Raw genomic sequence first — 15058 nt, 5'->3', positions numbered from 1 at the left:
GCCCTGGCGTTGCACAAAGGATAGCTGCGGATCAGTCGTGACTCTAGACAAGCACGCAGGACCGATGGGATCTTGGCTACGGGCTCTTTGGGGGAGTGCTTAGGGTGAAGGGTGTGTAGGTACTTCTCCCCCATCAGTTGATTCCCGCGTAGTTCAAGCAGCGTAAAAGCTGTTGAGAGCATACCATCAGTTAAGGAGTAAAGGGAGGTGTTTTTCTTTCCTCCACAGTGACTCAATGAGAAACAGTCTGCAAACAGAAATGTTGCTGACTGTCGTTGAAAGAAGGAAGACAAAGCTGGCTGTGAAGGTGCTTCTGGTGACGGCTTGCTGTGCCTGTGCTGCCGTGGTGACAGCAGATCCCGGTGTGCCCCTTTTTCCCGTGTCGTTCCAGTCCTCTGCTTTCATGGCTTGTATAGATACGGAAGGCTATAGTACCGACTTTTAAACTATCCACTGCTGTCGTGGGGGAAGGTGTCATCTCTCCGCTGTTTAATAGCTTCCGTTCTCCCTTTGGCTCGTGCTTTTTTGTCAAGGCCACTGTGCAGACCACATCCTCAGAGGACTGTTTGCCTGTTCTTTGGGTTAGATTTTTACTGGCTTTGAGGTGACAGAGAGAGACGGTGCAGGTGTGGGGGAGGTGCTGACGAGCACTGTCATTTTCATGTAATGAAAACCATTCTGGGTGATGGAGATCTCAGGACACCTTTTCTATATTCATACCATACTTGTTGCCATGATGCCGCGTGACCAGGAATAAAGCAGGAGATACAGGTTTAGCTCTTAATGGTCATAGGGCAGATTGTCTCTAGGACGTTTCTTTGGCCTGAGTTGATAGGCAAGTTATCTTTATTGGAAAATGTTCTGATACGAGCATGCTTGTGAATACTTAGCCCGGTGCAACTGTGACTCTCTGGAGGAGCTTAGCTCAAGGCCGTGTCTGCCTATATCATCTTGATATAGCTGATAGATTATAGAGGTATAGTCCTCCTTCCTTTTTGGATAATTTTTCTTGAGTCAAGTTTTTAATAAATCACTCAGGACAATTACTATTTGAGTGAGTTAACTTTGGTTCTTCACGAACTTCTTCCTGAAGACAAAACTGGGTTTGAATCATCGGGAATAAAGGAGAAGAAGATATTGCAGAAATACCAGGGGGATCTCTGACTTTCTAATCCCACTGGTAACACTGGAAGTGAGAGCTGAATTTGCCTGCCTCTCCACCATACGTCAAAAATAATAATATTTATGAAGCCTAGGTATTCAGTGCTGTACTTCTGCACAGTTTCACAGCAACGTGTAGACATTTGAAAGTAGCGCAGCCTCTTCTCTTACCTCATTTGTTCTTTGAGATTGTAAAATATGTTTTCTTAAAGATAAAGAAGAGGAGCCTATTTCAGTTGACTTGCTTTTCCTCTGCTTTTATATACTATGCTTCTCTGATACAAAGGCCTTCAGCCCAGCTGGAAGACAGATCACTCTGAAAGTGTGTCATGTAAAACATTAACAAGCTTTTGTGCATTGTTAGCATCGTTAAATATAGTCCAGTGATACCGCAGTGGAAACACCTCTTGCAAACAGTTTCTGGGGCCTATTTAGCCAGGGCTGCTATGCAGCGTGCAGACTGCAGCACCGTAGTGTGTTGTGTAGACTTCGAAGACAACTGCAGAAACGAAGTGCTAAAGCTGGTCAGAGCAAAAAGTAACAGCTACGTCTGTCCCAGGCTCCAGTCTGACTGAGAAGCAAAACCAAGAAATGGAAAAACATCTATCTTCAATTCTCTCTGTAATGTGTTTCAGCCTTATCTCAACCTGGCAACAAATGCACAAGCCCATCATCCTCTAGCGTACGTCTTTTGAGGTTTTCTCTCAGGCGTTACCTACGTCCAGTAAATTATCTATGTCCACACACCTTCCACAGTCACCTGCTATTGTGCTGCCCGATGTTTGAAGTGACAAATAAGAACTCTTCAGTATTAAAATACTTTCTTTTTTAATGTCTCTGAAGTATTTTTCCTCTCTGTTTCAGAGGAAACGATGTTCTGAAATGTGTGCAGAGGCCAGAGAATGGGCATATTCCAGACTTACATCTATAAAAGAGAAACTAGGATTTGTGTGCTTGTGAGCGTATGGACATGCTGGCACTGAAGTCAGTGACTTATTTGCCTGAGCTGAGCCCTTTGCTTTTGTATTCCTACTGTAATAAGCTACGCACAAAGTATCCCATGCAGACCGTTATGATGGAATGGTACTCCAGAGGACGTAGTGAAGTGTCTGCTGTTTCCCAGGAATAATCCCAAGCACTAATTGTTCCCACAGCCTAATGATATGTGGCATTTTGTTTAGGATCTAATGTAGCACAATAAGAAACCACTCTTCTGCTACCAGAAACAAGGGACTCACAACACTGCGTGCCAACAGTGACATTTCAGCTTTGCTTCCCTTGTTAGAATGCTTTTTTTAACTTTGTTTTTTCTTTTTTTTTTTTTTCCTTTTTCTTAGTTTCCACCCCGCCTCCCCTGCAGTATACAACGCATCTCAATGTGCATAGATTAATGTAGTTTGAAAATGAGCTCTAGAGGTCATCGATCCTAACTTCCTGCTCACAGCAGGGCTAGCTTCTAATATGCATAGTGTATTTACACGTGGTAAAGAAAGGTAGGGGACATTTTCCTGTTTCCAGAATTTGCTCACATCAATATCTTATCCTTAATCTAGCGTATGTAGTTTTTCAGTTAATCACTTTCACAATATTTATGCAAGGAACTTGGACATGCTAGAAGGTAAGCCTTTGATTTTAGAAGGCTTGTTGGGGCCATTGGTTTAATTCTTCACTGGGATGAAGGCAAAGACTTGTGAAAAAATCATACAATAAAATAGAAAAAACCACCTCATTTATCTTGTTAAGTAGTTATTTGCAATATGGAAAAAATACTTTTTTTCAGATTCAAATAGTCTGTACAGTGGTAATTTGTTCAAGTCTCAAAGGGAAGAAACAATTGTCTGGTTTATCTTTACATGGTTCATTTGCCTTTGTCATGCTCCCTGTTATTTACAAGCTCTCTCAACAGTTTTGTTCCAGGCTTCTTTTTTCTTCTATTTTCTTTTCAATTAAAAAATATTCTTTCCCTCTAATCATATTCAGTGCCTGAAATCTCTTTAGTTTTCCTGGTATTTTCTTCCTCAGGATGATGCCTTGGAATGAATTCGTTATGCTTTACCGTATGAATTAGAATATTTTGGGTTCTGTCATACACATAAAGTTGAAAGAGAATTTGGAATTACTCTGATGTTTAATTGGTATAGAAGCATGATGTGTAGGAACAACTTCCAAAAGCTGACACACTTTTTGCTCATTTCATTCATTCCTTTATTTAACTCTGTTGTTCAGCTGTGATTATTACTTTCTTCGGTATTGTTTTCTGATTAATCTTTATAATTATTAGGAATCACCATATGATTTCTTTGTGAATCCAGATAATGAGGTGCAAATGGTAAAGCTTAAGAGTTCTTTCTCTGATAATGTCAAGAAGTACAGGAGAATATTTTCTGCAGCAGACCTGTAGAACTGCAGAAGTGCAGGACTTCTGTCACATCTGTTTGTACCAAAGGGAAGTGAGATCCTCCTCTCCTCTAGACTATTGTGAGTAATAGGCAGTTCATCATGAGCTCTGAAAATGATAATTACTTTGGAATAAAGGACCATAAACTCTGGGGAAGGAAACAAGCTAATTATTGCTGTCTTTGCTTTGTAGCATTTTCTTGGAAATGCATCCATTCGTTTTGTTAGATTTGGAAATACTGCTCTTTCCTCTTCCTTTTTCTTTTCTGTATGCATCGATCCTTTTGTTTACATGCCAACGACTTGCCTTAGTAGCTAATTCTTCATATTTATTGTATGTTTGTGAAAGACAATCATGCCTCATTACCCTCTTTTTGTTTCCACTCTGGAAGCCAATACTTGTTCTTTCATGCCTTCTTCCCCCACCATCCCCCACCCCCTATCATCGCAGAAAGTTTGAATGTTTTCTTCTGGATTGTTTTTGTCAGGTCTTTAAAATGAAAAACATTCACATTTCCTCACTCTTTTCACCTGCAACAGTGTCCTGCTGGTTTCTCAATAGTTCTTGATGGCTTTGTTCTTTAAAACTAGCTCTCTGTTCCCAAGATGAAGTCCATCACAGACTAGTGAAAGGTAATATCACCACTTACATGGAGATTGCATCCATTCTCTGCAGGCTCTTTGCCATCTTGTTTGCTTTTCCTTGCAAGGTTGCAGCAGAAAAAAGGGACTAAAAGGTTCCAATTACTTACCTGCTATTTCCCTCCTGTTGCTCACAAGCCTATTTTGACTTTGTGCTACTTACACTGATTTATTTATTACCCACAGTTCACAACTGTAATCCCAGTCTGTATTCTAAGTGGTCTTCCTCAAATGCTCTTATGATTTTTAGTACCTCTCCTCAGGTGTATTACACCCTATTTGAAAACCTACATTACCCGAACTTGTTCAACAAGTGATACTTTGACAGGGCATGCAAGTTAGCACTTTTCCTGTATGTGTCTTAAGAGATGAGGTAGGAGACCTCAAGCACAGAGCTCGTTGCCTTATTGATGTTTTAAGACTTGGGTCATAAGATCCTGTTGGAGTGGGACTTGTCAGATGATGCCCAGAAAGTCTGAAGTGGATGCATTAGACTAGCTGGGCGTGTCCTGTAGTAGTTCTGTGTGCGTAATGTAGGTTTGCTCTGCCTGTTCCTGAGCGCTTGTGCCTGATTTTTTTCTATCATTTGCACTCTCTCCTTTTGGGAAATGGCAGAACGTGGTTGAGGAATTGAAGTCTGGATCTAGATGTGTAGCCTTGAAACCCTAGTTCCTTTTTTCCCCCATTGTAGTTGCCAGAAGTTGTTGCTTGAAAGTTGAAATCATGTTCTTCATCAGCTGTAAAGCATTCCTTATTCACAAGTCACACCTGGAAACAGAAACATCACAGATTTCTCCACCACCAGTGCTGTCCATTCCTGTCCTGGACCGATTGTGTAGAAATGAGAAAATAGTTTAGTTTCTGTGTCTGCTCATTTCTTGATCTCGTCACCCTCCTCTCTCTTCATCAAAAAAAAAAAAAAAAAGATCAATATCTACCTTAATTATGGTCAGTGGCATTGTGCGAAATATCTCTGGCCAATATTTTCAAACTGCATCTTTAATGTAAGGAGATCTCTGATACTGAGACTTGCTTCATTCTTCATTGGTTATGCATAGATGGCTGTGAAAGGCAGAAGAGCTGGATAGGTCTGTGTGTGCAGAGCCCCACAGTTATCGGTGCTTCCCCTGCACATCGTTAACAGACCAGTGGTGACCCCTGAGCTATAGTAGATGTCTAGAATAGATTTATGAAACCATACTGCCTTTACTGAGCTTTGAATTAAAAGGCAGTTTGTACATGAACGTCTGTCACAATGTTTGCAGGTTGACAGTGAGCTGTTACAAAAATATTTGGCAACCACTGTGATAAAGGTTTTCTCTAAATGTAATACATTTAAACATTTCATACAAATATTTACAGCATCTACAGTATCTAGAGCCTTTGTCTCTGATGCACTTGATGTTAACAGCACTCCTTGTGTGCTACCAGTGGAAAACCAGACATAAAATGATTGATTGACTCAGAGGAAAATTATTAAAAGCACCTGAGTAATTTAGAAATCTAAGTCAAAAGTGACTTAAGCATTGAAAAATAAGGCTTCGACTAGGCAATTAGGAAAAAAAAACCTCAGGGCTTTCTCAAATGTTTCTATAAATGATAAATAAATAACAAGAACATCTTGTGAGGTTGTGTTCCCTGTTCTCCTCATGATTCAGTGATTGACGAAGACTTTTAGTTACTGGACATGAGTGACATTCTTCTGTATTTGAGGTTCTGCTACCCAGGTCAACTGAGCTGAAAAGACATACCCTGGTTGTATGTGCATACCTGCACACGTATCATCAAGTTCCACTTGAAGAACGTTGATTTTCTTGAGGTTTCCCTCTCTCTCTTCCTCACACATTGCTTTTTAAGAAGGGCACATGTTGCCCTTGCTCTGCCTTAAGCCTTACTAGCTCCTGAAACCATTTTGCTGAAGTTCAATTTACTTAGATGAAGCTTCAGGAAAAACACTGGTTTGGCTTTTGTGCATCGACCAGAGAAGTTTGCTTTAAAACAGTTGGCAGGCTGCAGGGGAAAGGCAATGATGTGCAGTGTTGACTGTCAGCAGGGGATAACTTGCCTTAAAAGACAAAAGCCTTAATGCCTGGGAAAATGACAGCTTATCTGATTGCTCTGTAATCTCTTTTCAGCACTGGCTGACAGAACTGGAGATCTTTGCTATGATCTTCGCAGCTGCCATCCATGACTATGAACACACTGGAACCACCAACAACTTTCACATCCAGACACGGTGAGGCCACTATAAATCATGATGAAGGGTTGGGAAATGGAGGGGAAAACCTTTGGAGAATAATAGCACAGCCACCTAGAAAAGTGCAGGAGCTTTTGCTTTCAAGTGTTACAGGAGGAAAGTTCACTTCCTTAGGTTGCATTTAATTTTCTCTTGTTCAACCAGTTACAATAGAATGCATGTATTCTAGCTTCCTGAGCATTGTTTCATATTAATACTCAGGAAAAAGGAAGGTCCCAAAATATTTCTGTGTAAAGTTGCCAAAGACAAATTGCTGTACAGAGTGATGTATTTTGATGAAGGTATAGTTTTGGAGGAGATACTATAATTCAACAGTTTTTTCTCCTTGTTGAATTTGAAGAATCAAACATTAACTGCGTAAATTAAGAATTCAACAATATCTGTATTCATCAGTGAACACCAATACTACACATACTATTTTTACTTCAGGGGAAAACCACACCTGCAGCAAGGGGGTATGTTTACCATTACCTGTTCAGGGATATAATTTTTTAAAGCTTTGTAAATTGCTAGACAGTAATTAGCTGATCACAAACTAGACTGGACTGGCGTATTTTTTGAACTCAGAATCTTCTATAAGGCTTTTGGGTTGGTGGAAGAGAGAAGGAGAAGATGAAGATGGCAGCAAAATTCAGAAGTGTGCAAAGATTGTGAAGTCTCTAGTTGCAGTGACAATTGGGCATCTAGCGTCTGTGTATTATTTTGGCAATGGGAGTGTACTGATAGCAATGACAAAATGTCTAGATGTCCTCAACTGACACCGCACACTTGGGCATTTCTAAGATGCATTGCATCTTACCCTAAATTAGATGTCTGGAGTATGTTAGCTGAATCATGCTGTGTATCACAGATATATAAAGGTTGCTAGGATAAATCACACATATGCTCAGGAAAGCTTGGGAACATAGAAGGAAGTTTCTGTCTCTGTTCTGGGCCAAGCCACACTCCACTTCTTGCAGCTTCATGCATGAAGAATTAGGGTTCTGCTGTATTTCCCAAGTACTTATAGAAGAATTCAAGGAAGGACAGTTGTAATTTAATTTCTGAAACACTGAACATCAGAGGGTGTAAAGTGTCAGGGGAGAAAAATATACACTGCTCTCTGGGAAGCAGAACTGAGTGGGGACTGTAGCAAATCATACTCGCCCTCTGTTGCCATTAACTTCCAGCAAGAACTTTGTCTTCAGACCAGTTTAGCCATTCGTCAATCTCAGGTCTATGCCTTGGAGCTTAAAATAAGGTGTGAAGTACCTTTGGTCTTACTCTATCCCACTGGCAATTGCCCTTCTGGACAGCATAGTCTAGCACACAGATGACAGAAAGCAGTTCGGTTATATCTTGCTTACAGCCAGTTTGCTGTTCTGGAAACAATATTGGGACACATCTTGCAATTGCTTACTTGGGTACACTCAGTGTTTAATATGAAAGCAACATGCTCAAGAGCTGGAAAAGAGCCTTGTGATTCAACTCTAAATTTATGTAGCTCTCTCAGCTCTCAGCATTTTTTTCAAGTATGTAACAAAGAGATTAGGTGAGTCTCAGCTGATGAAATAGATTTTGCAGTGAATTTTGATCTTTAGTTTTCTTTTACTGAATAACAGCAATGAACAAAGTATTAAAAGTGCTCTTAAAATGCTCATATCTGTGCTATAGAACTAATTTCTGTAGCTGATCAAAGGAAAACTTCTGAATGTGAGACTCTTTAGACAGGGAAGAAACATAACCTTTCCTATGTTTTCTTTTAAATGCTAGGTCAGACTCAGCCATTCTATACAATGACCGGTCTGTGCTTGAAAATCACCATGTTAGTGCGGCATATCGGCTTTTGCAAGATGATGAAGAGATGAATATTTTATCTAATCTCTCAAAGGACGACTGGAGGTAAAAATTAACATGGTGGCTGCCTAGGAACATTGCAGCATCACCATAGACTGTTAGTACCTTGTTTGAATGGTAATATGCATTACTGTATATTGCATATTAATATTCTACTGCTGCAAGAAAAAGAGCTTTAGAAGGTGTTTGTCTTGCTTATTTCTGCTTTCGGTTTTCACCTCTGGTAGTGAGACTAGACTTTGTGACAATGGATTACAATATACAAATTGACTCCCATCTAATTTCTAAGACTCACAGAGACACGCTTTGTACACATCCGTTTGTAATTGAGTGTAGAGGTAGCCTGTTGTTTGTTCATCCTAAAGCATAAACATAACCTTTGTCTACTTTGACACTCCCTGCCTGGAAATTATAAATGGGACTTAATGCAAAAAAGAATCCGGTCCAAGGAGCATAAATCAGTGTACTATATGCCAAGGTGATGTAAGAAGCTGTAATTTAAAATAAGCCTCATGCAACATATGATTTATGTGCCAAAATCAGCCCATGATTTGCTTTCCAATAGCAGGCAGTTCAAACTGATGAGGGCTTTCTGGTTTTATGGGGTTTTTTTGAACTCCAAGGGGTGGTACTTTAAAAATAGCCCAGTGTGCTAGACAGGAAGAATCCTGCTCCATGGTCTTTCTCATGGGAGGGGAAGCAACTTGTGAGATCTTACATGACGCACAGTGCCTCCTGCATACGCTTAAATGTGATACAGTGCTGAGCAGTCAGTTCATCTTATGTTAATACAAACATGGGGAAATGAGCCCTTCTCTGGGGCCTGGCTTCTAGCAAGCTGGTCAGTGAAGGCTCGGCTTGCTAATCTGTTTAGCCTGAATTTCCTATTTATTTCAACTTGTGGACAGTGATGCAATCCTATAGCTGAACACCAGGAATAAAACTCAGGAAATTTTGTGGCTGATTTCAATCAATGTGAGTGTTGTGGAGGAGTGGCCTGAGAAATTCTATCCCCCAATATAGAAAATAGTCTCATGGTGGGCAGCAAGCAGGAACTTAAAAAAAAAAATAATCTGCACTGAGGTGTTAAAAATCTAATTTATTTTTTTAACTACAGCTGGTAATGCCTTGTCAAATATTGGCAGCAAATTACTGCTTCCTTTTATGTTGCCCGGGGAAATGCAAGGAGCTAACTAACTAGAAACAGCAGCCTTAGAGCCACTGTCTACAAGGAACAGCGGAGCAGCTAGTTGAGTATGCTTCATTGCATAGATACTGTCTTTAGGAAAATGGTCTGCTTTGGAGCTTTAAACAGGTTTTGCTTGAATAAAAGCTAGCTTCAGATATTTCTCATTGGTTCTGTAGTGTCAATGTGTGTGTTCTGTTGAGGCAATATGCTTAGACCCAAAGTTTCAAAGATTAACCCATCTCTTCAAGAAATACTCTAACTGCCTGAGCAAAATTATTGAGTGGTTTGGATTGCTTATTTGTTCTCTCTCAAGTAGGGCTTTTTTATTTTGTAGCTGTCAATCAAGCAGCAGCTGCAGAATAAAGGCCATTATCTGGATGTGCTGTAATACCAAAACATCGTGATTTTTGTGTGCTTTTGCTTTTGCCTGCCAGTTTGAAATCCCATAGGCAAACATTTGGGAAGCACTGGATGACTTCAGCAAGATCTTGAGAATAAAACTAAGAAGCACAGAGTTTCCCAGACTGGCACTCAAAAATAGGACCCTCAGTATTGCAGGATGCTTTGGGAAACTATTAAAGTGTGTCCAAATTTAACTTTATTTTTGTAGACATACCTGATAAATCTCTCTCAGCAAAAGGCCGGAGTGATGGTTTTTGGACAGCAAATTCTTAAGTGCCTTTCTGAGCTGAGCTCTCGCTCCTTTTTTGACATTACTAGTAAGAGAAAATCTGATGGTCAGTGGGTTTTGCAGTCCTAGATGTCTACATGGATTTTATCACTTTTGTGGTATTCATCAGTCATCTAGTTAGAGAATGTATTTTCAGGAAAGAAATGTAGAAAATTAGAGCTACATTTTACTGTTGGAAAATAAATGGGCACAGGCTTTGTAAGGAAAGCAGATGAGACTGAAAGAGATCTTTTGGGCTACAGTCAAGGAGAAAAGAGTTGAATGCTTACTAGAACTTAAATTACATTTTTTTCTCCATTTAAAAAAACCTCTGTTGCTTATTAAATATTTGAAAATCAGTTGAGTTGCCTCATTTCATGAATCCCATTTGTTCAAGTCATCAACAAGTAAATGAAGAAACTATAACAAAAACAGATCACAGTGAATTAAGAAAATAAACTGCAAAGTGAACAGATGCTTTCCAAGATACTGTTATAGATGTCTTTTCTGGCATTTCTGTATTTCATTGTTAATAATTTCCATGCAGTTTATTGAAACAGAGTGTGTTTAGCGCAAGCCCTTTACTGTCAAGTACAGGATTAAAAAGGCATCTGTAAAATGTTTAGCTCCTTAACTCTGTATTGCAGTACAGCTTTGGGAAGTAACCTTTAATGCAATACTGACTTTGTTAGTAAAGCTGCTTGGGGTTTCTTCCCTCAAATAATTCTGAGCCCTCCTTGTCAATCCATGTTATTCCTTTCGAGATTGAGGTGAGAAACCTTGAATGTTTTTTGACTGAAGATGACTTTGGTCAGAGCCTTCTTTTGTACATAATAGTGTGTGCATGGTTGCATAATCACACCCTTTTCTTGTAAAAGTTTGTTTCTATGCATTCAGGGTGGGCACATGGATATTCTGAGTGTTATACCTTTAATGAGAATTGGCCATTGAAAATGTTGCCTTGAATGTAGCGTTTTTCCTATTCATTTCCATGAGAATAAAGTACCGAGACTTCAAGTGGACAAAATGAGCAAAATATCTCACTTCAGGAGATCTTACTGTTGGTTCCTAGCATAGGGATTAAGTGATCTAAAATGGCCTTTTTCCCATCCCTTTCCCATGAGTGTAAGGGGATGCGAGTCCTTTGCTAGGATGCAGCTCTAAGGTGGACACTGATATGGAACAAAGACACATCCAACAAAGTATCCAACAAAATGATGTAATGTTTTCTGCGGCAAGAAAGGTAAAACCATGAAGTAATTATTCTAAAGAGGAAATGAAGATATTTGCCAGATGGATCAATGAAAGGCTTTGGGAGTATTTAGATGTGAAGTCAGCCAGAGTCTATCTCGGCAATCAGTAGTGAAGATGCTGTAAAACTGTGCTTGCTCATGGGACTGTGCCAGATGCCATGTTTTACACCTGAATCATCTGCAGGACATTGGTTAGAAAACAAAAAATCAAAGCTGTGACACTGGCCACAGGATGAGTTATTATTCAGCATAAGACAGTAATAAACCAGGAAATTCACTTCAGGTTTCCCTCTTCTTCAACTGCTTTTCCTGACCCTGTTTCCTGACAACCTGCTCTCTCCACCTAATTGTTCCTTTCCCTAATTCTGCAGGGGTTATTAAAAGGCATGGGCATGTTATCTTAGAATTTACTTTCAAATTTGGTAACTTCTAACTTTTTCTCAGTGGTAGGCTATAGGTGTGAGAATGTGATGTCTCTCTGACTGCTTGCCTCTGGCCTTAGGGAAATGTATATTCTACCATGAGAGAAAACATCTGGCAGTGTAATGAGAAATATTAAAATCCCTAATTAGTCAATCCCAAGCACCACAGCCAGGTCTATAAAAAAGACTTTGAGACCACAAGGAATCTTCAGTTCAGGGGACCTGCAAGAAAACCCATTACCAAGCCCTAGCAGACCCATAATATTCTCAGCAGCGACCATTTTCATGTGACTTTATTTTTGTTGCCACAAACAGTGATCTAAAAGAGGATGAATGAAAAACCCAAGCTCAGTTTTTCACTCTGCCACAGATGTCCCAGGTGATTCTGCCAACTCACTTTTGTTGGAATTCATTTCAGCTAACGTGAAGAAGCAAATTGTCTAAGCTTTCTTCTTACTTAAGGGAGCAAGGCAGTACCTCCAAAGGACAATTCATTCCACTCAGCTGAGGATGACAAGAGCCGTGCTCTGGATGGAGATGCTGATCTCCATCCAGTCTCTGCAGCAAAGCCAGCTGAACTGGCTTACATAGAAACCTACAGAGAGCTGAAGTCTGACAATAGTGACAGGAATGGCTAGAAGGCTTAAACAAAAATACTTAGCACACAATATGTTCCCGCAGTGGTTGTCAAGACAAACAACAGAGATATGTTTGAAGACGGACTAGAGAAATTGAAGGCAGACAGATTCCAGAGCGATGATCAGCCATTGCAGTTTGGGTTCAGCTGGCGGCTCAGAAAGTTGCTGGCCCAGTCAGTGGGGAGAACAAATGGCAGGGAAGGCTCAACGTGTACGGGATACGTATGTATCTCATTCTCTTCCTCCTCTTCCTCCTGGTTACTGCCACAGACAGAAAAGGGAACGAAATGACTTGTAGTCTGATCCCGTGTGGCAGCTCTTTTCCACCTGTTGTTTGCTTCACCTTTTCCCAGCGTCTCATTTGCCCTCAGCCCTTGCATTGGCAGAAGCGTAGAGGCAAAGGTGCCCGTGAAAGGGAGGTTCATCTGTTCAACATTTTGCCCTGTTCTCTCTTGTTACACCGTGGCCATTCACTGGTTGCTGTCTTTGTGGCTGGTACTTGAATAGCTGCAGTTCTACTATATTGTGCTTCATTTCACTGAGGTCCCTTTGCTGACAACTGTGCAGAAGCAGGCAAGGTAAGCAGTTCCAGGTGGAGGGAGTCTTTGCGGTGCAGAGGACAGGCGTGAACCCAGATCAGCAGAGGTTGAGGCTCTTCCTGCAGCTCCTGCCTTCTTGAGCACTCCCTGATCATTGCAAGCTCCGTAACTGGGAACTGTTGAAGAAAAGGATGGGGGAAGCCCACGGTTGCATGTGACTCGGCCCAGCCAAATCCCAGCACTGTTTCCGATGCCATGAGTACCTTAGATGGGCTGTACGAAATCACCATAAAAGTTGGCAGTCAGCATCACTCGTGGCAATACTTGTGTCTCCCACTGTGTGTTGATGACGCCTTGTTCTGCGCAGCTCGGTGAGAAACCTGAAGAAATGCTGCCGCCAGCGTGTGGTGTGTGATGGAGCACAGGACAGAGAGGTGCAAGCTAACAAGGTGTAGCGCAGCTCCTGCTATGTCTTTTAGGCCAGTTTCAACAGCTGTAGAGCTGCTTATGCTCGGGAACAACCTTTTGTGGACATGGTCTGCCTTTCTGCAGTCCCTTAATTGCCACAGCAATGTTGCTTTCAATGGTGAGGCCAGACCTGGAGGCTCTTCCCTGAGGAGTAACATGCTCCAGTGCCTCCTGTAAACACGCCCCGTGTCTCCTGTGTTGAATGTAGCGTGCAGCTGTGAATTGCAGTGTTTACTAAAGACACATCTGGAAGGAGTCGGGCCCCGTCTGTCTCAAGCCCTGATCCAGACTGCCCGATTGTGATTGAAGTTGTGTCAGTGGCTCCTGATTGTGTCTGAAGCAAATAGGAGTTAGGTCAGATTTGCAATACAGATTTTGCATACAGATGCCTACTCAAAACCTCCTGTGAGATCCTAAATTGGTCACTGCTGCTTTTAGGGCCATTAGTTAATGAAAATGCACGGAAGGCTCTAGTCAGTAAGTGTGTTGGGTAACGCGAATTGCATTATAATGGTGAGCAAATGGATCCCCTTTTTCTCCTCAAACCGTTGAAGAAGGGCAGCTTCCACTTGGGGCTACTCTGCTCCGGAGAGTGACTGGATGGAAACAGCTGCCCAAGTGCAGCAGCCCTCCTGCCTGTGTGTGTGTTCCGAACGGCCTTTTTCCACCTTGCTGCTTCTCGGTCTGTTGGCAATTTAGCTGCAACTCATCTGTGAATGAATGAGTGCTATTTCATTCTAGCCCATGTTGCCACGGTGCTGAATGGGGTTTCATATGCTGTCTCTGAGCACAATAAAGCTAGGCAAGTGTTAGAAAGGAGAGAACTGGACGGACATGAAAATACATGAGTAAGCGATGCAATAGTTTGGATTTTTTTTCTCTAAGAGGGAGAGAGATGATGTAGCAGATAAAAAGAAAGGAAGAACCCAGAATGAACCCCCCTAAACCAAACCAAACCAAGCCAAGCCAAGCCAAGCCAAACCAAACCAAGCCAAGCCAAGCCAAGCCAAGCCAAGCCAAGCCAAGTCAAACCAAACCAAAAAGCCCCAATGTTTTTACTTATGTACAGAGCAAACTTGATACGAAGCCCTTGCGGTGCACCAAGACTGTCAGTTTAGGGTGTTCCCTGTTTTGCAGCAACCTGTGCTGGATGCCTGCCAGTCCGCTCCATGGCCCCACGTGGGAGCAAACCAACTAGTGCTGTTGATTAGAAACCAAGGTGTAAACAGATAGTTGACACCATGGCCCGCTGCCTACTGGCTGTGGGGTTAAAGACCTTAAAGCCAGAGGAGCTCAGGAGCTCACAGAGGTATTTTTTTCTGTAGAAGCAGTTTTCACAGCAAAGCTCGACTTCCATGTTTCATTCCTACCATTAAGATGAAGCTTTTTTCTCACACGTCTCATGAACTTCTTCCATGCACATGCCGCTTCCGTGCACACTGGCAAAGAACACTCGCATTTGCATGCTCTCATACTTCTTCTTGGGTCAGTAAGACTCAGGAAGCAGGTAGGAGAGATGAGCCCGTGGCTTGTAGAGCTAGCTGAGGACAGCCACCCCCCACTGGCTTTGTCATCCTCAGACTGAA

General features: G+C 41.5%; 1 protein-coding gene across 4 annotated transcripts in view; it reads left to right on the top strand.

Annotated features, from left to right (window-relative positions):
- Positions 1-15058, top strand: part of PDE1C (phosphodiesterase 1C) — a 336098-nt gene that overhangs the window by 260306 nt on the left and 60734 nt on the right. For all 4 annotated transcript variants that reach the window (XM_076330826.1, XM_076330828.1, XM_076330827.1 and 1 more), the window contains 2 exons: positions 6336-6436; positions 8210-8338. In XM_076330826.1, the coding sequence (XP_076186941.1) occupies positions 6336-6436; positions 8210-8338 (230 nt within the window). The remainder of the gene's footprint in view (positions 1-6335; positions 6437-8209; positions 8339-15058) is intronic.

This window comes from Aptenodytes patagonicus, chromosome 2, assembly GCF_965638725.1.
Source record: "Aptenodytes patagonicus chromosome 2, bAptPat1.pri.cur, whole genome shotgun sequence".
Lineage (NCBI taxonomy): Eukaryota > Metazoa > Chordata > Aves > Sphenisciformes > Spheniscidae > Aptenodytes > Aptenodytes patagonicus.
Note: the sequence above shows the minus strand (reverse complement) of the source record. Positions and strands in the feature narration are given on the sequence as shown.